At 42.1% G+C, this 27,476-nt stretch overlaps 1 protein-coding gene and 1 pseudogene across 2 annotated transcripts; both read left to right on the top strand.

Annotated features, from left to right (window-relative positions):
* Positions 1-584: 584 nt before the first annotated feature.
* LOC145469261 (rab3 GTPase-activating protein catalytic subunit-like) lies at positions 585-27,001 on the top strand (annotated as a pseudogene). Its single transcript, XR_014042292.1, has 20 exons — positions 585-659; positions 1,158-1,385; positions 5,239-5,307; positions 5,426-5,503; positions 5,827-5,865; positions 5,989-6,211; positions 14,661-14,774; positions 15,541-15,631; positions 15,771-15,852; positions 16,865-16,919; positions 17,617-18,033; positions 18,536-18,673; positions 19,107-19,267; positions 20,039-20,193; positions 20,275-20,409; positions 20,656-20,773; positions 21,401-21,501; positions 22,265-22,477; positions 24,758-24,808; positions 25,624-27,001. The product of XR_014042292.1 is annotated as a rab3 GTPase-activating protein catalytic subunit-like (transcript).
* LOC145470643 (uncharacterized) lies at positions 8,662-11,365 on the top strand. Its single transcript, XM_081454459.1, has one exon. It carries the CDS (start codon positions 8,696-8,698, stop codon positions 11,363-11,365), a length of 2,670 nt encoding a protein of 889 aa, XP_081310585.1. The 5' UTR covers positions 8,662-8,695.
* Positions 27,002-27,476: the final 475 nt, after the last annotated feature.

Here is a 27,476-nt window from a genome sequence, read left to right as displayed (position 1 = left end):
GCAAGGCGAGAACCAACAACAAACTCAACCCACATAAGGCACCGTGCCGGAATCGAACCCAGGCCACGTAGGTGGGAGGCGAGCGCTCTCACCACTGCGCCATCCCTGCTCCCCAAATAAGCACCTTTATAACAAACTCCAGGTCATACTTATTAAAACAGGATATATCAGCCGAGGCACTGCTCCTTTTAGTCTTAGGGAGACGATAGTTCTAATTAATAATTAGATTATGAGCTCGAGATTTCTTTAAGGTGATAGTTCATGAGGCCGAAGGCCGAATCAACTATCACCTCATAGAACTCTCGAGGTCATAACCCAATTGCTTTACTAGAATTCTAACTGAAATTTCCTTCAAATAACGATTCCAATTATTTCCGGTCTAAGCATTAAACTTCACCCTTTAGAGAATTCGTGCGGACTGAATTGTCAACTTGACATTTGCAGTTGTGTACACGCGTACTTAACAATTATAAATTTCGAGCATTTTTAATTTAAGAAACTGTAACTGCCATCCTTTTAGTCTTCTCAAAAATTGGATTATCCATTTGTTTCTAGATGTCTTTCAAAAATTCGGATAGTGTACAATGGCTCAGCCAATCAGATTACAGCATTTGCATTGGTATACTAGTAGTAGAATGATACTTACTGTGCCAGGACACGTCAGTATATCCACCAAATATGTAGCTGCCGTATTTAATGATGGTCACAGTGGGTCCCTTTCCATCACAGTTGCTGTGGAATATCGATGCAGCCGAACAAACACGCAACCTCGATGAGCTCTAAACCTGAGCCGCAATATAGTCACGTGATACTGGTCAGCGGGTAGCTTGTTGTGACAGCTGTCAATTAACAATAGCATGGACGCCCAAAATCAAAGATGTAGCTATGGTAATGGTGCTACTCTCTTAGTTTTCAGGGTATTGGCATGCGGACGGACCTACGTACGTATGTATGTACGTACGTCACGTGACAACCAAAATTTTTCGGATTGATGAGTTACCAAATTTTCTAAGGTATGGGGCTCCACTCGCGCGCCAGGAGCTCCGCTATCAATAGGCAAGTAGTTGATATAATTAATAGATATGGCATACCTCTCTGTAACCATTGGAGAAGTGTTTTTAGAAACCCACATCTCTTAGGATAGAGATTCATTTTAGAATAAATATTACCACTTGAAAATTGTATTAAATGTTTTTCTTCTAGGCGTGTCCAATTTCTCCTGTCCCGCCTGTCACATTAACTGTTCGTTTTACTTACATACTGGATGAGTGGACAGATTATGCCTGGCCACAAGAGCCCCCTGATATGTCTTCAAGTTTGGACTGTAAAGTCGGAGTAAACAACCTGGGAACTTTACCTTTTGGGGCATGTCAAGATCCAATAAGGTAAGCTTAGCAAAATCTGGGGGGACACTCTATAAATCTTTGGGTAGGGGTGTTCTGCTGGGACATTGTAACCCTTTTAACCTCATGGTATGCACTTCATACTATGAGATATAGTGATGGTTGGATTTGTCACTCCATTCCCTTTAGACAATTAATTTATGTATTAAATACGCATTAAACATGAATTAAACACGTTTTCCCTTGTCCCCCATACTAGGTTTGGTTTTGTCACAAAGTCGTGTCATTGTTTTATGTTCATATACGTGGGGGGAGGGGGTGGGACAAAGGTGCCAGTACATGTTTACAAAATGGCGTCTGTTGTGTCGAGCCCGACGCAAAAATTGTCAAGGCGAGTTTTCTTTCCTTTCGCTCCATCTTTGATCAAAGTACACTTTTGAAGACCTCACAAACGAACAGGAAATGTGCTTAAGGGAGCTCGAGGGGAAAGAAATAGGTTTTAAAGTCTTAAAAGTTACGATGTCTCCAAGATACATTGGGATGACGAGGAATAGAATACACAAAACGAACTATTCGAAATGAATGCTTTATGGTCTGGGGAAAAAGGTAAGCTGCCCTCCTTCTACTGTATTGCATTTTGAATTTTCTAAAAATACTCGCAGGACGTATGATTTAAAATTAAATGCGCTTTTAATATTTCGCAATTCGCTGGGAATCTGTTCGGAAAATGTCACATGACAAAGGAGATCGATGAAGCTTTCGTCAAGTTCCCCTCTCGCTGGGACTTAAAGCTATAGAGATTGAACACAACTGCCAAACAAATGCTAAATACAATATACGCCAAATAACAAATACCATAACAAATACAAAATATCAAACAACAAATAAATGCCAAACAGATGATCTGTTACCTGCTGAATACCACCTGAAATACACCAAGGTCAGGAGCAATTGATTATCGAAGGTAATCCTACAATACCCGAGCAGTTTGAAAATCAAAATAAAATACCAGTTCAGTTGTCAAGTAATTGTCAGTACAGAAATGCAGATAAAAATGTGAATGTATGGAATTCTGAGCTACCATTGTCTCCCATCCTCAGTTTAGAATGACACGTGAAAGAGAACCCTCCATAATTTCTTACAAAATGGTTACCAGACTTTCTAATGGCAAAAAAATAAATAAATAAATAAAAAATTTAAAAAAATGTCGCTGAAATTATACATTAGAAATTAATGTCACGAAATCCTCCAAGCTGAAGGCTATGTTGTGTGGATACCATGGTTGTCATTTCTTAGAGTGATATAGAGGTTTAAAATTCATGATTTTCTCAAAGAAGTATTTCATTAGACAAAGTTTAAGTTTGTGTATTTTTTGAACAAGAACTCCAAAGCATAAAAACTTGCCTCTGTTTTGTATGATAGCTGAAGGTAATATTTTCAGAAAATTAAGGCAGCTCCAAATGTAAACGTACCATTTTTTGAGCAGAATCATATCATTGAGTAGAGATATGGAGTCAAATCCTGGTCCTGCAAATGAGTACCGGTATTGCATATCAGTACCTTTTATATCACCCACAAATTCTGTCTGTTTATTAGAATTCAGATTGTCTCAGTTAGGCAGAACTGCACTTGATGTTGAAGGAGGTGGTGATTGCTTTTTTAGGGCTGTATCACATCAACTCTATGGAAATCCTAATAGTCATTTCTATGTGCGCAGTGTTGGCATTCAGTATTTAGTGAATCACCCTGAACAATTTTATAGAGAGTAAAACTGAGCATTCTTGGCAAGGTTATTTGGAAAGAAAGTCATGTCAAGGAACATGGGCTGATGCTATCATAATTCAAGCTGTTGCCAATTGTCTTAATTTATCAATTCATATTGCTGAATCAAATCCAACTTTTTCTCCAGTTACTGTTGTTGAACCAGTGAATGTTACAAATGCCCTAAACATTTGCATTGGACACCTAGATGAATTTCATTATGTTTCCATAGTAGAAAACAGAACAATGGAGATAAGTGACAACAGCAAACAAACAAAGAAATGCAAATGAAAACAAACCAGTTAATAACAGTGAAAAATGTAAAGCTTACAGAAGAAAATACATGAGAGAATACATGAGATGGGTTTTCCTTGTAAGCCTAATGTATTGAATTTCACATCACTATAAGAGCGACTAATATCACCTCGTATACCGTTTATAGAATTCCGTGAACTATCTAGGGTTGGTCAATTGTCTATTCATGGAAACATTGTCAATGTGCCAAGTGATGTAAATTCGACTGTTCATTGTCTCCCAAGGCCAAGAACCAAATCACAGACCACTCCAATAAAACTTAAAAGGCGACTTGGTTACAAGCATCACTATCAGTTTCAGATTGTCAGACCTAAGAAAGTATTAGATGCAGCCAAATATGTTATAGACACTAGTGAATTATTTAAAACCGAAGGCATAAAAGTGCAAAATGCATGGCTAGATGGCATAACTTCACAACCCATGAAGAGTGGGGTGAGTTTGTTCAAAACCCTAACACATCCAGTGCTGATGTACAAACTAATGAAATCTTCACAAATTGTCAAAACAATATTTGCACTGCTGATGTTCATAATCCAGACAGAGAAAAAGACACTAAAAGGATTACCAGTGTTTCCTGTCAAAATGTTATATATATTAGATGAAGACCTTATTTCTATAAACATGCTCAACTAATGGCTGCTTATTAACATGATGCACTTTTCAACTTGACACCTTACAAATGCAACACTTCTTAGTTTTAAAAGAGGCAAAGGACAGTACTTCATAGAATAATTACCACATACCATGAGGTAGCTCGAAGGAGCCTTTGATTGTATACTAGAACATGATCAGCTTGATTTTGCAACCCTCTACTAGACCAGGCGGTATCCAGTCATTTTGCCAACGAGTTGTTTCGCCAACGACTTGTTCGCCAACGTCTTAGATCAATTTGCCAATGTCCTAAGTCGCTTCGCCAATGTCCTACTGGTTAATTAGCCAACGTCTAAATAAAAGTTTACCTTCATTTTTAGTGCTTGTAAATATTTGACACTATATACTGTAATACAACTGCTGTTGTTATTTACTTGATGTTCCATTTTATTTCTAACTCAATTATAGGCCTGGAAAATGAAAACAAACTCTGTTTGCTTCTGAAGAAAAGGAAAAGATATAATGTTAATTTACATTGTAATGCATTATCAGCGAATTGGTGCGATAGTTGCAAAACTTTTGGAAGTCATTGGACTTTGGTATTAAACTGTCAATTTTCACCGTGAAAATTACCGCGATGTAGTGCCCACGAGTCGGCTTGTGAAACTATCAAAAACATGCAAATTGATCTAAAGTCAGTCAAGTGAAACTGGCAGTGGCTTAAATAAAATTTCTTGACCCGAGGATCACCCAAGGATCACCCAAGGATCAGGATTGCATTCCAAACATCAATAAGCAGCTTTTTTTTTCGTTAGTACTGGATATCTGACGTTGGTGAATTGACCAGCAGGACGTTGGCAAAGTGACTTAGAGCATTGGTGAATCGACCCAAGACGTTGGCGAACTATCATAGTACAACTTACGTTAAATAAACCAATATCTTACAGAGTCACTTCTGAGTTTCAGTTTCTATTATTACCCCAAGTAAAGAACATTGTTTTACACCAAATTATTTTTACACTGGCCTCTCTTCGGAAAATTATACCACATTCTAGACCAACACTGTCTGAATTCTACATGTATACCCAATCCCAGACTAAACAGCCTGAAAACCACACCCTTTACAGCAGCACATACCCATATAGCTCGAAAAAAAATCGTAAGATTCTACTTCGCTGAACGTTTAATTTTAACAATAGTATGTTTTTTTCATGGATTTTTATAACAGGGAGCTTCATCTGTCAACAACGTGGCCTTGCCTATCTGAAGAAGTCATTGTTGACAATTCTGTCTACTTGTAAGTGCTTTATTTTTCATAGAGAGTTTTTGCTACCCTGGATGTTGTTAACTTGTTCTTAGTCTGCTTCATTCTAAGAGATTAAACTTGAATACTTGAGCTTTTTTTTTTGTTTCAGTGATCTAGACCCTTGTCATGCCCCTCAGTGGTGTGTGAGAGCGAGAATGAATGACAATCCCCAGTGCTTATTAGGTTAGTTCCGATTATTGTTTTGTTTTTTAATGGCTGTCCTCTTACCAACTGAGCACAAGGGCCGTGCTGAGAAATATTGGCCCAAGGTGGTGGCAGTACAGACCAAAAACAGCAAGGTCTGTACAAAAATAGCAAGGGCCAATATTCCACAATATGGCTCAAGCAAGCTAAGTTAGTAAGTACTTTTATTATTACAGTATGTGGCACAAAAACCAAAAGTAAACAGCTTATGGCCGTTTCCAAGACCCCCTCTTACCTGGAAGGGTAAGGGCAAATAGACATGTACTGCTGATGATCTGAAACAATGATGTTTTATTGATTCGCAAGTGAATATCTTAGTGGATACATGACATGACATCCTTTGTGGAATTTAGCCTAAGGGCCTGAAATGTCTGCTATTTTTAATTTTCTCTTCACCTCTTTTGTAACAAGAGTTTTCAAAACAGGCTTTTCCCCATACAAGTTAAAAGTCGCAATTTAGTACTGGCATCATCAAAAATACCAATTTTACAATGTTGAAAACGTTTGCTGTTTATTTTATTCAGACAACGTGGCAGATATAACCCATGCTCTGCAGAGACTCACAGAGGCCCCGCATGTGGCATCATTATCTACTGCTGTTTCCAGGGCAACATCGAGAATATCAGCCATGAGTGAACGTAGCTCACAGGAATTTCCTATCCCTGGGAAACTTCTGCGTGAAATCCTTAAGGCATGCATTGCTCAGCTTTGACTATATCATGCAAACTTCTATTGGCCCAGGCAATGTTTACAGTTTTTGTGCTGTTTGTAATTACCGTATTTATTCAATGAGGCACCCAATCTCGAACCTTGAATAAGCACCCACCTCGATTAAGTTCCCACCCTGCACCCCTTAGGTGGGAACAGTCAATAAGCACCTGGCCTCGAATAAGTCCCCTACCCCGCCCCCCTTCCAAAAAAAACAATAATAAGTGCAGAAGAGGAGAATTGATTATCATATCTTTACTGGCTAACAATCTCCAAGCTCATTGTCTGAGAGTCATGAAAATCTTGGACGTTTCCTCAAAGTTTGTGCTGAACGCTCAAAGTATAAGAGATCGTTTTTGTTTACTCTATCATTGCAGCTCTGTTTAGTTTTATTATCGTTTCTATCGTTTCATTGTTCGTGCCCTTTAATCATTAATCAGAGCATTTTATATCATGTGATTTAGCTATCAATTTACTTTAAAAGCCAGTCGCTTACATAACTCACGCAGTCATCTCAGTATTGGGGTCATCCGAGTGTTTAGGAGTCAGGAGTTTGAGTTATTTTCTTGGAGTCTATGTGTTTACCTCGCTAACGCAGGATCAGACGTGAGTTTCTATTGTACATATTGATCGCTTTTTTGCTTTTTATGATTTCTATTTTCGCTTGTTATTTATTTAGGTTCGTTTCTGATTACGCAATCAAATTTGCCTTGTAGTTTTCACCGCACGTGTACGATAGCTGATTCATTAAAGTAATTTAAAAATCAAGTTTTGTACGCTGTGGTTGACGCTTACCGTTCCCCATGTACTTGGGTACGCGACAGTGAAAAGTCTGAGCGATCGACGAAAGGAGGTAAGCCGTATCTTACTATTTAAATACGGAGCCAGCAACGATGGCAAGCCAAGATGCAGAACCGCCAAATGCCGGCGGAACCAATGAGACCGGAGCTAGAAGTAAAAGGGGAATAAAATTGACACCGAAGGCCCTGCAAAACGCCGTTGAAGATAAACGAAGGGAAATTACGAAATCTCGTAAAAGGCTCCTTAGTGTAATGAAATCGGTAGAAGAGTTAAGCGAGGACAGCGAAATCGAGACCGTCGCGCGTGAACTCGCAGTCGCCTCGGAAGAATTCGGAAAGCTGTTGAAGGAGTTGCTTGACCTGTACGGCCAAGGTTCACACGAAGATCACGTAGGAGAAGCTCACCTCGATGAAGAGAACCATATCTTAGAAAGGGCCCTCTTACTTGTAGAGAAGTTAAAAAATAGAATTAGTAGACAATCCAGCAAATTGTTGGAGTTACGATCTGTCTCTTCTCGTCACTCCTCGCGCCGTTCATCAGTCTCGAAAACTAGCAGTACAATCGCTAGGTTACGAGCGCTAGCCGATGCTAAAGCAGCGAAAGAAGAAGCTCAATACACGCGGCTAATAGCGCAAAAAGAACTCGAGCGCAGGACGCGCGACGCAGAGGCAGAAAGAATTCGTCAACAAGAGAATGCACGGTTTGAGTCCGAGATGGCGATCTTAGGAGCGGATAAAAAAGCCGCGGTAGCAAATGCTAAGCTCAAAGTTTTTGAGAACGCCCTATTGGAAGAAGACTTAGAAAGGGAGTCAGAATTGCCAGAGTTCAAAGTTCCCAAAATTAAGACAGAGCAGCGCACTTCACAATGGGTTCACTCTTCTCTCACGCCTGGCCCCCTACCCACGGGAAATTCATTTCGCCACGAGCGCGAACATGATCCACTAAGCGCGTCAGAGACAACAATGCCACCATTGTCCGCCGCCCCAAAATTAAAGACATCGGAAAAAACACCTCAACAGCGAATTCCCCTCCTTCCAAACCCAGATCCGCCAGACCAGAATTTAACTAACGAAGATCACAGAGAGCATCGAAACACTGCCTTCCATCGACAGCCACTCATAGCTTCGACTCCGTTCAAAGATATGACCGGAAGTCAGCTAATTGACTCTCTCACAGTCGTGAACCAACAAATAGTAGCTGGTCTGGCTAGGCAAAATCTCCCGAAATGCCAACCTGATGTGTTCTCGGGGGACCCTACCCTTTTTCACCCTTGGAGAAGTGCCTTTAAAGCCATGCTAATGGATACTGATGTGTCCCCAACTCAGGAAATTAACTACTTAAGAAGTTTCACTAGCGGAGCACCACAGCGCTTGGTTGACAATTACAGGAAGCGACAAATGCGCGATCCCGTCGCGTTGCTAAGGGATTTGTGGGCGGAACTTGAGAAGCGATTTGGAAGCGCTGCGGTTATCAGTAACAAACTGCTAGAGCGCCTGCGAAACACAGTGACGTTCAGCGAGCACGAAAACGATAAACTGCAACAGTTCGCAGATCTTTGTGCTGACATCGAAAGTCAAGTGACATTTCTCCCGGGACTCGCATGCCTTAACTACCCGAGCGCTATCCAACCAATAGTCGAGAAACTACCACAATTCGTCCGCACTAAATGGGAGAAAGAAATCGCGAATTATTCCGACAGCCACCGAGGAATGTACCCCCCCCCTTCTCCAGATTCTCCAAAATTGTTCAGGAACAAGCCAGGACCAAGAACAATCCGAACATCCTCGCTGGTAAGGATGGTGCCCACGTTCCCCCGCCAAAACAACGCAGGGAGCGAGATCATAAATTGTTCAAGACAGGCATTCGATCCCCGGCTGAAAACAACGAAGTTCCCGGAAAAGAGAAGAAGGAGAATCCCGGAAAGAGAGAGACAAGGAGTAAGCATTGTCCATATCACGAAAGCAGCGCGCACAACCTATCGGAGTGCAAGGCCTTCGCTGCAAAAACACTGGAAGAACGCACGCAGTGGATAATGGACGCGCGCCTGTGCTTTCGCTGTTTCAGCAACGCTCACATTGCAAGCGAGTGCAACACGCCTATACAGTGCACGATCTGTGGGGACAAGCGCCATAGTGCCTTACTGCACAAGGAGAAACGGCCGCCCCCCAAACCGGAGAATGAAGCAGTCAGCGCGAAATGCACTGCACTCTATGAACCTACAGGAGGTGTGTCTTGCAGCAAAACCCTGCTGGTGGACGTCTATAGCCAGCGTAGCCCACACCTTACCAAGCGTGTCTACGCCATCGTCGATGAGCAGAGCAACAGCTCTCTCGTCACCAGCGAATTAGCCGACGACCTCGGAGCAGGTGGGCCCCTAGAGAAATACTTCCTATCCACATGCAGCGGTGAGAGAGAGGAGAAATACGGCCGGCGAGTAGCTGGCATCACAGTACGGTCTATCAGTGGAGCAGAGTTTGTCTTGCCTACCCTCACTGAGTGCGATACCATCCCACAGGACAAACGTGAGATTCCAACCCCAAGCATGGCGAGGAGGTTCCCGCACTTGACGGCCATAGCTAGCGAAATACCTCCCCTAGATGAGACTGCCAAAGTTCACTTGCTAATCGGCCGGGACGCACCAGAACTGTTAAAGGTTAGGGAATCCAGGAATGGCCCGAGAGGAGCACCCTGGGGGCAGCGACTGGCCCTCAGCTGGACTATCAGTGGTCAGATGTGCCTCGACTTCCCTAGTGGCCCTGCGCACATTCTCGCCCGCCTCACAAATCTGTCCACTAATACATGGAGAGAGAAGGAGCCTGGAGACGGAAGCTACGAACTGGTGCCCTGCCCCAACCAATTCAAGATCACAGACCCCCCTTTGGAGCGCCCCCCTGATAGTATCTTCAAGACTACGCGAAACGACAACGAGCCCAGTCTCTCCCACGAGGACCGCGCCTTTCTAGAGATTATGGAGAGAGGGATACACAAGAACGCAAGTGGTAACTGGGAAATGCCCTTGCCATTTCGTGATGAACGCCAGACAATGCCAGACAACCGAGCCCAAGCCATGCAACGCCTACAAGGGCTTCTTAAGACGTTCAACAGGAAACCTGAAATGAAAGCGGACTACCTGGAGTTCATGGGCAAGATAATCGAGAAGGGCCACGCCTCTCCTGTCCCGCGCGATGACGCTCCGCCTCCCCCTGGGCGTTCTTGGTACTTACCGCATTTCGCGACCTACCATAACACAAAGCACACTATTCACGTTGTGTTCGACTCGAGTTGCGAGTTTAGAGGAGTGTCGTTAAACAAAGTGCTTTTACCTGGCCCTGACCTGACGAACAACCTCATTGGAGTTCTAATGCGTTTCCGCAAGGAGAATGTTGCCGTCATGTGCGACGTCGAACAAATGTTCCATTCATTCCACGTAGACCCAGCACACAGAGACTTCCTTCGTTTCCTGTGGTTCGAGGATAATGACCCGTCGAAACCCGTCACAGAATATCGCATGAACGTCCACCTGTTTGGCAATGGACCGAGCCCCGTAGTCGCCACGTATGGACTTCGCAGAACGGCGGTAGACGGCGAGGAGAAGTACGGCGAGGAGGCCAAGAATTTTATATGCCGTAATTTCTACGTCGATGATGGTTTGGCTTCGCTGACGACCGCCCAAGGAGCGATAGACTTGGTGAAAGGTGCACAAGCCACCCTAGCCACAGCTAAGCTACGACTACACAAAGTCGTGTCAAATTCGGTGGAAGTCATGGAAGCCTTTCCCGCTGAGGACCGAGCAAAGGATGTGCGTGACCTCGACCTGCGCAGCGACAGTCTGCCCGCGCAACGGTCGCTAGGAGTTTTCTGGGATTTGGAGACGGATGCCTTCACCTTCAAGGTGTGTTCACCGGAGAAACCATTCACCAGGAGAGGAGTCTTGTCTATTGTCAACTCTGTGTATGACCCGCTCGGTTTTGCGGTACCTGCCATGCTCGAGGGGAGAAAAATACTACAGCAGCTCGTACTCATGGGGGAGCGAAGAGCCGAGAACAAAACCCCCTTAGCCTGGGACGACCCTCTTCCTACCGCAATGATGAACCGGTGGACGTGCTGGAGAGATTCTCTCCTGGAGTTACAGCACCTATCTGTCCCCCGCTGTTACCACCCAAAGGAATTTGGCACCGTGACCAGAGTGGAACTACACGCCTTTTCTGACGCGAGTCAGGACGCCATTGGAGCTGCAGTCTACCTCCGCCAGTTCAACGAAGTAAACGAGATGTCCACGTCTCTCGTCTACGGTCAAGCCAAGGTTGCCCCCGTAAACCCTACAAGCATCCCATGACTCGAACTGTGCGGAGCAGTGCTAGCAGTTCAAGCAGCTCAGAGAGTTATCAAAGAAATTGACATAAAGATCTCGGAGGTGACATACTACACCGACTCGAAAGTAGTGCTAGGCTACATCACAAACGAAAGCCGCCGGTTTTACGTCTACGTGGCCAACCGAGTACAGCTAATCAGAAGTCTGTCTACCCCAGAGCAGTGGAGATATGTGGAGAGTGAGCAGAATCCAGCAGATTTGGCCACGCGCGGAGTTCCCCCTGACAAGTTAATGGCATCGACCTGGCTCGGAGGGCCAGGATTCCTTAAAAGACCACAAGGTACCCCTCGACCGGATGAAACGTTCACACTCGACGCGAGTGATCCTGAAGTTCGCAAGGGAGTGCTCAGGGCCAAAGTCACAATGGATAAAAGAGGCAAAGAACCAGACATTTGGGCAAAAAGATTCCAGAGGTTCTCTTCCTTAAGGTCCCTGCAGCGCGCAGTCGCCAATCTTATCGTTGTGGCAAGAGAATTCAAACGCCGTAGAGACTCCAAAGCACGAGGAGTTAACCCTAGGAGTGAAGTGCCTAAAGGACCGGGCAAACGTAGACTTCCAACAGTCGAAGAGTGGGATCAAGCTCTGCGCGTCATAATAAGCACCACACAGAGAGCAGCATTTAGGGAGTTGTTGCGAGATGCCAGGACGGAGCCCGAGCTACCGAGAGAAGTTCAGCACAGCGCAAAGAAATCCCTCAAAGGCTCACATCTGTACCACCTTGACCCGTTCCTTGACAACTACGGGATCCTGCGCGTCGGAGGCAGATTAAGGAGAGCAGAGATGGAGTACGGAGAGAAACACCCAATCATACTGCCAAAGAATCACCATGTGTCACGGCTTGTAGCGAAACACCACCACCTCCAGGTGCACCACCAAGGAAGACAGATTACCGGAGGAGCCATTCGACAGGCAGGATTCTGGCTCATCGGAGGTCATGACACCGTGACGAAAGTCGTCGGAGCTTGTGTTCCCTGCAAGAAGCTAAGAGGACCACCACTGGAGCAGCGCATGGCAGACCTTCCAGCGCATGGCAGTCTGTCCTCCCTTCACTAACGTGGGCTTCGATGTTTTTGGCCCTTGGGTGGTGCAAACGCGTAAAACAAGAGGAGGGACCGCGAATGCTAAACGCTGGGGTCTGGTCTTCACGTGCCTCAGCAGTAGAGCCATACACATTGAAGTCCTAGAAGCCATGGATGCCAGCGCCTTTATCTGCGCACTGAGGAGATTCTTCGCGCTACGAGGCCATGCTACGCTTCTTAGGTGCGACAGAGGAACTAACTTCATTGGAGCCAAAACAGAGCTTGGAGAAGCAGTGTCGGAGCTCAACGACAAGAAAGTGGAGAAATTTGTGACGGAGTACGGATGCAAATGGGAGTTTAACCCTCCCCACGCATCACATTTTGGCGGCGTGTGGGAAAGGCAAATCAATACCATCCGTCGAGTATTAGATGCTATGTTTGCCGAACTGGGCAGGCCTCAGCTGACACACGAGTTGCTTATCACACTGATGGCTGAGGTGGTAGCCATCGTTAACGCCAGACCCATATCTGCGCTGCCATCCGACCCAGACGACCCACTACCTCTGTCTCCTGCGATGTTACTGACAATGAAAACACGCCCAGCTGGACCCCCTCCAGGTCAGTTCCTACGCCCTGACATATACGCTCGTCGTCGCTGGAGACGTGTTCAGTTCCTAGCAGATCAGTTTTGGACGAGATGGCGACGGGAGTACCTACAAAGCTTGCAGCCTCGACGGAAGTGGACAGAGATGCAGCGAGACCTACGCGTCGGAGATGTCGTCCTCATGCGAGACGAGTCACGGCACCGCAACGACTGGCCACTGGGACGAATCTCAGAGGCCATAAGAAGTGAGGATGACAGAGTTAGAAAGGTTAAAGTGGACGTTGTTAGAGACGGAGAAAGGAAGACCTACCTACGACCCATCAAGGAGCTTGTCCTACTATTGCCTGATGACGGAGAAGAAGTTGATCCAAAACCAAACTGAATAGTGACATGTAACAAATAAGTAACAAGGATTAGAATCCCTGGGCGGGGAGTGTGCTGAACGCTCAAAGTATAAGAGATCGTTTTTGCTTACTCTATCATTGCAGCTCTGTTTAGTTTTATTATCGTTTCTATCGTTTCATTGTTCGTGCCCTTTAATCATTAATCAGAGCATTTTATATCATGTGATTTAGCTATCAATTTACTTTAAAAGCCAGTCGCTTACATAACTCACGCAGTCATCTCAGTATTGGGGTCATCCGAGTGTTTAGGAGTCAGGAGTTTGAGTTATTTTCTTGGAGTCTATGTGTTTACCTCGCTAACGCAGGATCAGACGTGAGTTTCTATTGTACATATTGATCGCTTTTTTGCTTTTTATGATTTCTATTTTCGCTTGTTATTTATTTAGGTTCGTTTCTGATTACGCAATCAAATTTGCCTTGTAGTTTTCACCGCACGTGTACGATAGCTGATTCATTAAAGTAATTTAAAAATCAAGTTTTGTACGCTGTGGTTGACGCTTACCGTTCCCCATGTACTTGGGTACGCGACAAAGTTTCAACTGTAACGTCCATGTGGGCACAAAGTTCTTTCACCTGCACAATCTCCCGCCCAAAACTTTGTGGCATTACATCTTCACGTTTTGTTGATATTATTTACTGTTTTGTTGCAAAATAAACTTACTACTTGCTGAAAATGGTGAAAATTTAATAAGCGCCCACCTCAAATAAGCACTAACTTTCATTATTTATACACGGTAAAAATTCATCAGGTACAGTAAATTCAGTTATAATATAGATAGGACCCTTTGCACACTCTGATTGGTTGAAAACCCATGTTTTATCAGAGTGTAAAACATAGGAAAAGCATGTTTTAGTGTTTTTCGCCACGTTACCTCTATATCCTAAAGCAAATAAAGAAGCCTAGGCCGTGTATTACACTGTTATAAAACACTCTGGACATTTGAGAACACTTGAGAAATGTAGAAAACATTTGCCTGAGGCTTGCGTTTTCTACATTTGCCTCGTGTTCTCAAATGCCCGTCATGTTTTATCTCAGTGTAATACACGGCTTAGACTTCTTTATTTGTTAGATAAAATGTCTAAGATCCTAAACCTAAAATTCTAATATTAATTTGATTAAGCGCCCATGGCGCTTAATCAAATAAATCAGGTAAACTTCAATCTGAGTTTCTATTTGATTTTAGTTCAGTTTGTGTATCCGTTTGTATCTAAAATGCACTTTCTACCCACAGCATTTATTTCCAGATGGAGATCAAGATTTAGAAGATTTAGAAATTGAACAACAGCAATTATTATTTAATAAAATGGAAAATAGCAAGGATGCTAAACAGGAGCAGGGACCTCAGGTGTGAACAGATTAATTTCTTGATTTTGATGTTCTTTACCAAGAGTGCTGAGTACTAACTTGAAGAAAGTCTGAATTTCATTTTGCAAAACTTTGAAAAACAAACAGTGCCTCTTGAAAGTCAGTACTGCTTGAAAACTTTCATTTGAGTGGTCACACACTAGGGTTTCATCCACAGAGTTAAAAGTTAGAACTTGTACAGCATAATAAACAGTACCACATGAAAGTACTGCTCAATAGCTTTCATTTGAATGGTCACACACAGCTGTGTTTTCAATCACAGTCGTAAAAGTTAGAATGACTCTAGTTGATCGACTCACGTTGCTTTTGACAAGGAAAATTGTTCTTGATTTTTGACCTAAAGTGGCTGACGATAATGTCAAGTTCTTTCCATCACTTACACTTTGATGGATCAATACTACCGTAGTTCTCTTTGTCATACAGTTATGGTATCATGACTGGGGATTTGTTCCATAATGTTATTGTAGCATCACTGGAGAAAGTGTTAGTATTGATCCGTCAAAGTTTAGCTGTTCGAAAAGTGCCGGAAACTTTTACCAGCCACCTTAAAAAAAACTACAATTACAAGTTTTCGACTGTAGTCCTTTAGAACGTCTACCAAAACTATTAGAATGATTGTCCACTCGGTTTCGTCTCGTTGCCTATTCGCTCCCTAGGCTTGGTCCAGCTGTTTGTTAATTATAGGCCAGCAATGCGCACAGAGAGTTCGGTTGATTACAAGCACTGACTGCCTTTCGTTTCTTCAGGACAAGTTTCGTGGTTTGAAAACAGCGCCTGAGGACAGCCTTACCTTCTTCCTTGCTGTTTGTATCTGTATAGTTTATCACAGCTATGGAGGTGAGTGAGGTGCTGTGTCAGTGAAAAATACAGTCACATTTTTGCCAGTTTGCCACTGGTCGTCAGTCACTGGATAATATATTAATACTTTACCTTTAGAATCTGATGGTCTTATTTTCGTATTTACCCCGTTTTACAGGTTTAAGAGCCGTGGCTCATCTATGGCAAGAGTTTGTCTTGGAAATGCGATATAGGTGGGAAAATGACATATTTATTCCAAGGTAAAGAGATTCTGTAAAACTTCATTTTGTGACGTCAGTAATAGACCATGTCACCATTTTATGTAAAATCCGGGGGTCTTGAGTTCAAGTCTACAATCATGGACAAAAGCAGTTGAGACACTCCCTGAAAAAGACCTGTTTCATTGAATGGGTGAGTTTTTCAATCTCCAATTTTCACATTTCGACCCCCCTCTCCCCATTTCAATGTTGCAGCCACGTGACAATGTCCACGGAGCGTATTTTAACATTGAAAAGGGGGAGAGGGGGTTTGGCTATCGACAAAAAAGATGCTTTTTGAAATTACGGAAGGACGCCGATAGAAAGCATTTGTTTTGCTCAGAGGTGTCAACACTTTTGTCTGTGATTATAGCTACCATTATTCTGAATTTTCGTAATTGAAACATGCTCCACTTTTGTTACGTAAAATAAATAAGGATGCAGAGAAAGAATAGCTGCATTGCAGGTTATTAAGTATCGTTTTGATCTATGAACAAGTGTTGAATAACTGGAAATGCAACTACATTTAATACAATATACAGTAAAAAGTATGACTTTTTTCTCACTCCAAGGATATATTACTTTTAAGAAAAAAAAAAATGAAAAAAAAAAAATCAAGAACTGACTCTTAGTGATCGATTCATCGACAACTTTATTTCCTGAACATTGGCATTTAAACCAACCTTCCAGCCCTGCCCCAGGGGGAAGGGGACTCCCACCTAAAAAGGACGGGGGTGCTCATCGGAAATTTTGAAAAGAACCCCTAAGAGATACCAAGATCCTGTTTTGTGGGCGTGGCTTGAAATTTTTTCACCCCTAAGAGGTACCAATTCTAAAACAACAAATTATCTCCTGCCATATTTTTTTCGGCTCAATACCATTTAAAGAGACCACAGAAGCTCTCCTTTTGAGGACCTTTTGAGGCTAAACACCCTTAGAGGTACTTTGTTTTAAACCAAAATCATAAAAGAAATCGAGTGTTAATAAAACGCTTTTTATTTGTATCATTACACAGATTAAAATTACAACCCCCCAATCTTGGAAGTTGTTTAATTCATCATGAGTTACAGGTTTGTTTGTGTTTCTCCCTTGTAAATTTTTTGCTTCGCGAGTAGTGATTTTATGAATCCGCTGTTCTCTGTTCCAGTAGGTAAGCTAATTAAAAGATCAAAAAGTTCTGCCTTGCGTCCAAATTTGTCATAAATTTAAAAACTAATACATTTTTTAGAGATTTGCCAGAAAGACTGTTTCTCTTTGACATTAAGTTGTAATACTGGTTGTAATACTACAGAGTACAGATATAGAAATATCTAGCGGAGTATATAAGAGGTGGTTGGGCAATTTACTGGGGCATGAAATATTTTTCTCACCTTTATGTTGTGCAACAATTTTTTATACATAAAAAACAGGACCTAGATAGAAGAAAGCACTTAAATGCTTGATTTTTTTTCCCGTAACTCCCCTTGCACGATTTTTTTTCAGTAGTTTTTGCTGTGCATGAATTTTGGTTTTGAAATTGCCCACCACCCCCTCAAACCGTCCCTAAAGATCAGTGAGATGAAGGCAACCGTGCCAAGCGCGGGAAAAATTAGCAACGGCTGCCAAGCGCGGGAAAATTCGTGAAAGCCGACACATTTTGACATCTTGCCCAAGTTAGATTTGTATTCTTCAGTTAACGAATTGAAGGAAAATGTTCGACTATGTGGTCTCTTTGTGCTTCGTTTGAATCGGTTATTAATTCTATCTTCTCAATGTTTTTCTTTTCAGATGCTTAACTGCTGTATCGAGAGAAAACGGCTTTCCAAGATTCGAGCAGCAAGCCTACAGTTTTCAACTAACGTCAACAAAACTTCCGAAACAAGAACTAAAAGCAACGATTCAAATTCAGAAAATGTAGGCTTACGTAAAAGTAGTTCTAACGCTCAAATGGAAAGTTTAGAATCGCAGTCGAGTTTTTCGGATGATGACGAATTTTTCGAAGCCGTTGAAAGCCAAGATGAAGTTGACAAAGACAGTAGAAGCAATGCAGAGGATGTAAAAAATACAAAAAGGACAGATAATGACTTGAATGAAGATAACATTGATAATAATTCGTTAGTATTTAGAAGAGAAGGAGCCAAAGAACCATTTGGGGATTTAAAACTTCTCGTTTCTGGAGAACCGCTCTTAGTTCCAATCACCCAGGTAGGTTTGTTGCTGATGATCGTGGCTTAGAATTAAGCTGTTTAACGTTAGGAATGGCTGGTGAAAATGAAATTGTATGTAATGCATGAACTGCCAGACTGCCATTTTGAGGGTTTATTTCTCCGGCGAAACAGCGTGCCGTGTTTGCACTTCAGTCGTTCAGAAAATGACAAAATTGTTCAGCTGATTAGTTTTGCAAGTGAACATATGTGAGATCGTACCTTTGAACTGCGGAGAAATATGTAAAGACATCAATGATCTTATTCTACATCTACATCTACACTTAGTTAAGTCGGTAAAAATCGTGAGATATCACAGTTATTTTTTTCATGCTTGAATTTCACAGCTGCATAAGTTGTGTACATAACTGCGATGATTATTCATGTCTCATTATCTAATTAGTATTCTCTACCGAGGACTGAATAGATGCGGCTTCGTGTTTGGGTGACTCGTTTAGCTTCCTTTGTAATTATTTATTTCGTTTCCCTTTTTCTGGAGCTAGGAACCAGCACCAATGACAGAAGACATGCTAGAAGAACAAGCTGAAATCCTCACTCAATTAGGGACCTCTGAAGAAGGAGCTCGCGTAAGGGCTCAAATGCAGTGCGCTTCTCTGCTCTCCGACATGGAGGCTTTTAAGGTAAAGGATAAGGACCCATAATAGGCCATTTTTGAGTCACTTTTTGCCTCCGTGTCAAAACGAGTCTTCGTGCGGAACTATTCATATGAAAATATGTTTCCCTTACGGGTTCATTTTCATGCTAATCAAACTCAGGTTTTGCAGGAGGACTCATTTTGAAACAGAGGCACAAGTTAACTAGGAAATGGCCGTTGTTTGTTCTCTCCACAAAGTAAGGTAGTTGAAACGTTAATTAATTTAAATATGGTAAATCATAGTCAATAACCTTTCTCCAACCTTGTTTATAAACAGATACTAGAAGATTGTTGAGACAACATAAGAAATTGTCAATTTCTTAGCCTAGTCGGTTTATGTCACAGAAACCTTTAATAAAGCGCTGACATGGGATGAGAGAAACGTTCTTTCCGCTCCTGATCTGTATTTTTCTCATTAGGCGGCAAATCCTGGCCTTTTTATTAGAAGATTTTGTACGATGGTACTCGCCGTTTGATTGGATACCAGGCCCCGAGACAGAAGAGGAGATGGAAGAGTTGAGAAGGCTCAGAAAGGAAACTAATAAACGAAGCGAAGAATCAAGCGCCACTATCGTAACAGGTATAAAGATAACAATATTTTCGCCCTCACTATCGTTTTCGGTTTGTTTTCACCTGTCCACGCAAATACGTTTTCGTATGAAAACGCACACTTTTTGTTACGTTTTCGCCTGTCGTCCACACTAAAACGCCCGAAAACGCTGATGGAAACGACTGTATATGACGCTTTTCTCGGCACCGTTTTCAAAAGCCTCCGTTTTCACTTGTCCACACTAGAAACGGAGCGTTTTCAAAACGAAGCGTTTTCAAAAGGCCCCACTTTTGAAACCGCTTTTGTCAGCGTTTTCGGTCGTTTTGGTGTGGGCGATAGGTGAAAACGTATCAAAGAGAATGCGTTTTCATACGAAAACGCGTTTGTGTGGCGGGGACCTTAGGTTAGAATTTTCCTGTGCTTGGCTCTTGTTACATGTTTTCCCGCCCTTGGTATTCATTACATGTAATCTCGTGTAATTTCCGTGCTTGGAAACCGTTACATGTTTTCTCGCGCTTCGTACTCGTCACGCGTTTTCCCGCGCCTGACATCCCTTACATACATTCCCGCGTCCTGCACTCCTGACATGTTTTACCGCTAGCAACCCTTTGCATGTTTAGCTTTCCCGCTCTTAATACCCGTCACGTGGTTTCCTGCGCTGCCTGTTTTGATTAGTTGTTTATTGTTAGTGGTTGGCCTTGAGATTTCTTTGTGTTACGTTGAGGACAGTCAATGTCAGCATGGCCGCACAGATTTTTTTCTTTTGTTTTAATGGTGTTGTTTTTGTTTTATTTTGTTCAGCTGTAAGCAGTGAAAGCTCGTTAGAGGAAGGCTGGGATACAGAAGACATCGAGATACCGGACGATGACTCGCCGAGTAAACAGACAAGTAGCGCGAAGGCTCTAATGGATGAAGCGAAGGCTGGACATGTAGAAGAACTACAACCCCTGTGCAAGGTACGTAGCCTGTATAACCTGTTGTGAGCTGTATGACAACAAAAGATCAAATTGCACTTTCGTTATCATTGCTTTTCATAGTGGCGAGAGGAGGGGCACCTAAGCCTGCGCATGCGTATTCCAGGCAATATGTGGGTGGAGGTATGGCAGAGTGCTCGCTCGGTTCCAGTTCGCAGACAGAAACGACTCTTTGACGAAACTAAGGAAGCTGAAAAGGTATCGGACATTCTCTATTTTCCAATTCATTCTGTTTGTCCCCCAAATTTTGCATAAACTATTGTGATGAAATGCTCTTGGGAATATGCACACCTCCCACTAGTTTATGGAAAATTTGGAGGGCAAACAGAGTGAGTTATGGGGAACTCGAAAATGAAGAATTTCCGACTAAAGATGTAAAATAAAATCGATAAACGTAAGCTTAGCACTAAACTACATCTGTACCGCCAGTAGACTTGTTTTTAGTGTCCCGTGTTACCTTGGTCGGTGTTGCACTTTCTCGCTGGTCTCAAGCCTGCTCAAGTCGCTTTCCAGTTGTTTCCTGTGTTGCTTCACGCGGCAGTTCTTCGTGTAGAGACAACTGGTAAGCAAAACAATGACTGTTTTTATGTCTAATAGGATTGAACTCTGCTATGTTTATTGGAGCTTCCTACGCATATGCCCTGTGGGCTAGTCATGCAATCTTTCTTCTCCCACGTCTTCTGAATGAACATTCTCGCCGTTGGGGAGGAGTGCGTGACGAGGCACAAGGGCGTCTGTGTAGGAGGCTATTGCTTATTGTGAACACTATAAATTGTGTTGTCCATTTAATGGACAACACAAATGCTGCAAATAATACAATAATAATATTTCATATATTGATTTGAATACAGCATTTTGTTAAGAATCCCAAGATCAGTTGGATTGTTGTGTAGGGGAATCTTTGTTTATGTTTGCCTCATTAGCACTAGCGATTTAGTTTCTGTTAGAGCTACAATAATCTTAGTTCTGAACATTGAAAGAGCATAGCAAAATTATCCCAGAGCTCTCGATTTCTTGGTCCTAATCAAAAGGATCTTGGCGGACCCCGGGACGAGAGATTGCTCACCGCGCTGTCGTTCAATAAGGAGGTTTCCGAATAATAACGTGCAAAATTGAGTTCAAATAACAGAACAAAATAAAACAGGTTTCGTTACAGCCTGCCATGAACTGATTTTACCTCTTTTGCCAGGTGCACGAGACATCCCTGCGGTGTCATCTGTTCTGGACGAAGTACTTAGCAACGCCAGCAAGTTATCTTGGGAAATGCCACGAGATTTGCCTCGTTGTGAGGTACGAATTGAACAAGGGATAAACGTGTTACCGTAACTTTAATTTATTTCCTTGTTTTGAATAAATCACGAATAACCCTTGTTCTGACTAAGTTCTGGGTTGTTTCTGTAAAATTTAAGAGACGTAGGTGTTTGGTTTACAATGGATGCAGAAGAATTGATCTTGTTTAATGCCTTTGTGGAGAGTTGTTTACTGTTGTGCTGTTAAATATTGAGTTTATCAAAGGGTAGAGCTTTGATGCTGTTGAGGGGTGCAGCAGGACCAGTTTTCATGTCACATAGGAAACATACTACTTCCCTAAGATGTCAAACGTTGCACGTGTGATTGTTTTCATTTTGGATGGCTGAGAAGTTTGGAAAAACCATCAAAAAGATGTCACAAAGTTGAGCATGCGGGTTTTCACTCTTTGATTGGCTGAGAAGTTTGGAAAACCATCAAAAAGAAGCCCAAAAAGTTGCACGTGCGGTTTTTCGTTCGAGAAGATCAACAGAGACACGAACAAAGTTGTCAAAATGAAATTAGACTACGAGTAGTCCCTCTTTCTCTTAGTCCATCGTGCGTGACGCGAAAGAAAAACGCGAGGAAGAAAACGGCCGCGCGTACCCAGGATTTCGCGCGGCCATTATTTCCTTGCTGTTTATCTCGCTCGTCGGACTAAGCGAAAGAGGTACTACTCGTAGTCTAAAATGCAATTAAAGCCTTTACCTTGTAGCATAGCTGCACAGAAGATAATAGCCACGTAAAAAATTATCTATTGTTGTAGGAATTTGTAAAACAACTGAAGCTGTCAGAACTGGCAATTGCTCGTGCCCATTCGTTGCGCTTCAAATTTCAAGATGCACTCTCGGAAAAAGGAAGAGACAAGGACGTTGAACAATTCTTGTCGGCTTTGACAGAAAAACCGGAAGTGGAAGTTATTGGTGCCGGTAGAGGACCAGCTGGAAGAGTAATCCACCGACTGTTCGCCAAACAAGAGGTTTGTTTGGTTTTCCCAGTGGTGACAGTGATATTGGACCTTTTTTTTCCTCCATAGCTCTGCATTTCTTCATTATTATTATAGTTAAACTCCTTAACCATCCTTGTTCCTTTATAATTTATTATTATCTCTTTAGTGTAACTCAAAATACCTTGACTCAGCTCCTTTAACAAGGGCGGACTATACTAATTACTTGGAACTCCTATCGCAGATTTTTAGAACTTTTTATAAAGCTCTTCTCGTGGTTTTCTAGCTGAACTACTTTTATCGCGTTTGTTGAGCTCGTACAACGTACTTCAACCAATTAGGGTGCATTGTTGTCTGATCGCCGCTATCAATTAAGTTGTTATCTAATGCGATCTTTCCAGCGTTTATCACAGGTTTCATCTTTTCCCCCGCTTGCCACACGATACTTGGTTTTCTGACCCGCATTTTCTCTCGTGTCGGTTCATGTCTTTCCGCGCAAGCCATCCCATACAGGTTTTCCCGCACTTGCGACCTGTGACATTTTTTTCCCCGCGAGCCATGTCGCCCGTTACCTGTTTGCCATTATAGTTTTTCCCGCGCGTGTCAACAGGTATATGTTTTCCCGCGCTTGCCTTCCGTTACACATTTTCCCGCGCTTGATACCCGTTAAAGGTTTTCTCGCGCCAGCCACCCACTGCTTTGTGTTCCCGCGCTTGCTATCCGTCTTATACTTACTTCGAATTCTGATTGGTGGATTACGCTGACTTTCTGCAGCTGTATTTGATAGACCTTAGCCGGGTTGTACGAAAGCCGGTCAACGCTAACCCGGGGTTAAAAGTTAACCAAAGTATTAATTTTTCTTGTTTAAACATTCTTTTCGGCGTCTATGTTTTGTATCATCTAGTCCTCTTTGTCCCATGGGGGACATAGGGCGTCCACAATTGCTTCCCATTTCTGTCTGTCCTGAGCCGCTCTTTTGGCTTCACACCAGGTCATGTTGATCTCCTTCAGGTCCTTCTGTATGCTTCTGCGCCATGTAGTTCTGGGCCTGCCACGTTTTCGTGTTCCTTGCGGATTCCAATCCATCGCATGGCGCGCTATGTTTCTCTCACCCTTCCTTAGTGTATGACCAATCCATTTCCAGCGTCTTCTCTTTATGGTGGTAACAGTAGGCTCTTGTCCAGTTCTTATCCATAAATCTTTGTTGGAAATCACCTCAGGCCAATATACTCTCAGAATTCTCCTCGGACACTTGTTGATGAATGTTTGTACTTGCTTTGTAGAAGCTGTCGTCACTCGCCATGTCTCTGAACCGTACAGTAAAACTGCCTTAACATTGGTGTTGAAAATTCTAATTTTGGAAGCTGTGCGCAGGTCTTTGCTTCTCCAGACTGGTCTATGTTTTGTATAGTTTGAGATTTACTCAACTCAACACTGAATGACAAACAATATAAAGAGGAAACCTCACAGAAAAGTTACAAAACTGAAATCAAAATTCTCGCTAATCCTGGGTTAGCTTAAGGTTATACAATACCTTCGCGGTTGTCCTTCAGAAAAAAATCGTACCGGCGTTGTTTTTAAAGAAACTACCACAAACTATATATCAATAGAAAGGTTATGAACTGTAGAATTCGGAGAAAAAAATATCCGCTAATTTGGCCGTGCCTTTGTTGAGAAGAAAGAAGCCCGGAAACGGAAAACAACTGATTGTCATTCGGCTGAATTAATCGAGTATCAAACCCGTGCAGTAATGTTTAAGTACTGCTCAGTGTTAATCAGCAAGCATCCCCAGAGGGTGTCAGGGTTTTTCTGTATTCTTATAGGTTATCTTTTTATAGACCCGTAAACTTACAACATTAAACAATAGTTTTCGCCGTTTGAACAGTTGTAAACATGTCACCCCTTTACTCGGATGTATATCAACAAAATATGCCGCCAGCCAGTGAAACTAAGGCATCCCTAGCGTTCATAGCGAGCGAAACGATTTTCGCGGGAATTCCAAGGCAATAATAGCGTGAATAATTGTCTAAATAACTCGCGCACGTTTTAAGATTTTACTTTCATTTTTTGAGAAATGTTAGATTATATAGAAACCTTTTTGTTAATTTAAAAAGAAAAAATTCGACAAAAGTAGCCCTCTCAAGGTGCTGTGTAACCTTAGTCCGGCTTCGAACAAACTAGCCCTGAGTCTTTTTTGACCAGTCGACGTAAAATTGCGTTAGTATATAAACACAGGCAAAAGGGATAAATTTACATTTTACAGATGAGGCCTTTTTCGTTCTTAACGGTAGCTTTGTTTTTTTTCTCCTTCAGAGTGCGAAAATGCAGTTTGCTAGTGACGACGATACATCTTCAAATCAACCGGTGAGTTATTTGTCAGAGTAGAAAGTTTCATCCAGAAGTTATCTAGACGGAGAAGTACACTTCATCCTATAGGAAAGGTTACAACCCATATAATACCTAAATAATGATGAGGTCTCAATGGGGTGTTGGCTTTTACCGTAAACGCTTAATTTATTTTCTTTATGGTTAACAGAAATCTTAGCATTTAATAACCATTATTTTAAAAATTTAAATGTTAAAAATTAACTTTTCTTTCAAGTGTAAAACCGTTAAAAATTTATGGTTTTAGAACCATTCCAGGCTGGAAAAAGGTATTATTATTAAACTCGTGAATTGTAGATTAGTATAGCTTACAAGCCACAAGACACTGACAAGACAAAAAAAGTCTTGGCAAGAGATCTTGAGATTTTCACTTTCGTGGCTAATTTTTTTTATGGTTAGTATCTTTTACGGCTAACGGTTAAAATTGTCCAATTTTTACGTCTAAGGGCTAAATTTTTGGCCCGTTTTACGGCTAACGGTTAAGCCCATTGAGACCCTCGTGATCTTTTCAAGAGTCACCTGACTGGCGCAAGAAAATTGAGCACCGATAACTTCCACTTCCGGCTTTTCTGTCAAAGCCGATTTATGTCATTCGTAAATATACAGAGGAGTTAAGAGCATGACAAGGCGTGTTACTGGATAACAGTTTATCAGATACTTTCTTCCTTGGTACACAACATGCTGCTTCTAAGTTTCATTCCATTTACCAGTAACGTGCCTCAACTTTTACAGAAACTTATCAAAGTCTGTTCTCTCCGCATATTTCCTCACTTTCGCTTTTTCTTTCCCCACAGCGTCGATCAGCTCCTCCATTCCAAGACTTCCCACCCCCTACCGGTCGGGAGTACATTTTGAGAACAACAATTCGCCGTCCCCGACCCTCGTCACGTTCTTGTCCGCAAAGAATGTATTGTGTGCTGACCAATGACGATTTCAGACTTGCAGGCGCATTTACCGATGATGTCATTTTCCAATGACACAAAACGACTGAGAATCGATAAAAATTCAATATTATTTATGCTCCCTCCCCGGATCAGAGACCCACGGCCTCTTCTTACCATCAGGTAACCAGTCACTCGACACTAAAGGCTTGATATCCTCCTCACTGATTTTCATTCGTTTCCTTTGATCTTAAGTTCTGAGAATTTTTCGGTACATCATGACTAATTGTTTTTCCTTGTTCTCGTTACTTGTCTTCTTGTTAGGTTATAAGTATTGCAAGTAGAATTTAGAAGTTGATAATTCGGTCTGGCTTCAGCTTGTTAACTTTCCGTTCCTAGCGTTAAACCTTGAGTCAGTTTTTTAACCTGGAGTCGATTGATGTAGTGACAAGTCTGTAGATGAAACTCTAATGAGACCAATTATTGAGCAGTACTTTCATGTGGTACTGTTTATTATTCTGTATAAGATGGTTTTAACTTTTAAGTCTGTGGATGAAACCCTAGTGCGTGACCATCCAATTGAAAACTATTGAGCAGTGCTTTCATGTGTCGCTGTTTATTATGCTGTACAAGGTGGTTCTAACATTTAATTCTGTAGATGAAACCTCAGTATGTGACCATTCAAATGAAAGCTATCGAACAGTACCTCCATGAAGTGCTGTTTGTTTTTCCAAAAAAAAAAAAAAAGAATAGAAATAGATTTTTCTAGAACAAAAACAAATTATAACCTTGGACTGCATTGTGGTTGTACCAATGTCATTCAATTCTCGTCAAAGTATAACACCCCATGAACACAAAGAATTCCGCCACACCTCGCGTTTAGCGTTTCGTGTTTGCGGCTCAAATTCATGTTTTGACTATAAAATTGTTTTGGCGATGACCACGGGACAATCAGATACAATGTTATAGGACTGAAAAAGTTAACAATCTGTTAGCTTAGATGAGGCTGGAGTCTTTCTAAATGGAAAAGTAAATGGTTTTAAGCAACAAGGCAAACGGTTGTTCAAAGGGCCTGTAGTTAGCACAGGGAAAAATATTTTAATGGGAAATTATTTCAAATATCTGCAAAAGAGAAAATCGTTTATGAAACAAATGGGTGTGTTTTGTAGTTCCCTTTACCATTTTCTTCATTTCTACTCCGCGGCGTATAAAAAATCTTCTGCCAAAGCGCTACGATTGTGCATCTTTTTTCTCTCAACAGTTTAACAGCGGGAAATTTTTAGTGCAGATACACCGTATTAAAAAAAAATAAATAGAGGATATTACACGGTGGCGAGAAGATAGGAATTTTATGTTCGAGTGGCAAGAACAATATCTCACGAGTGAGCTCCGCTCACTCGTGAGATATTGTTCTTGCCACGAGAACATAAAATTCATATCTTCGAGCCAACGTGTAATGTTCTTTTTATTATATGGAGAAACCAATTCAACAAAAGCAAAAGGCGGGAATCGTGACTTCATTGAACGATACGACACTCACAAAGGTGACATACGGAAAATATGCCACTCGGGTCCCGGGTGAAGTGGCGTATAGAATCTACGAGTGGTTTAGTTCCCAGTAAAACACTCTTCTCCATATAATAAATGTACCATATTTGACAGGCAGTTCGCGAAAATCGCGCGACACTAAATCAACTGGAGAGAATGAGTACCCGTTTTATTGAGTTTTAATTACTTTAAAGTTTTACAGCTTATTTACATTGACC

The sequence above is a fragment of the Orbicella franksi genome, chromosome 15, assembly GCF_964199315.1.
Source record: "Orbicella franksi chromosome 15, jaOrbFran1.1, whole genome shotgun sequence".
Lineage (NCBI taxonomy): Eukaryota > Metazoa > Cnidaria > Anthozoa > Scleractinia > Merulinidae > Orbicella > Orbicella franksi.
The sequence above is the reverse complement of the archived record's forward strand: the minus strand, read 5'-3'. Positions and strand labels throughout refer to the sequence as shown.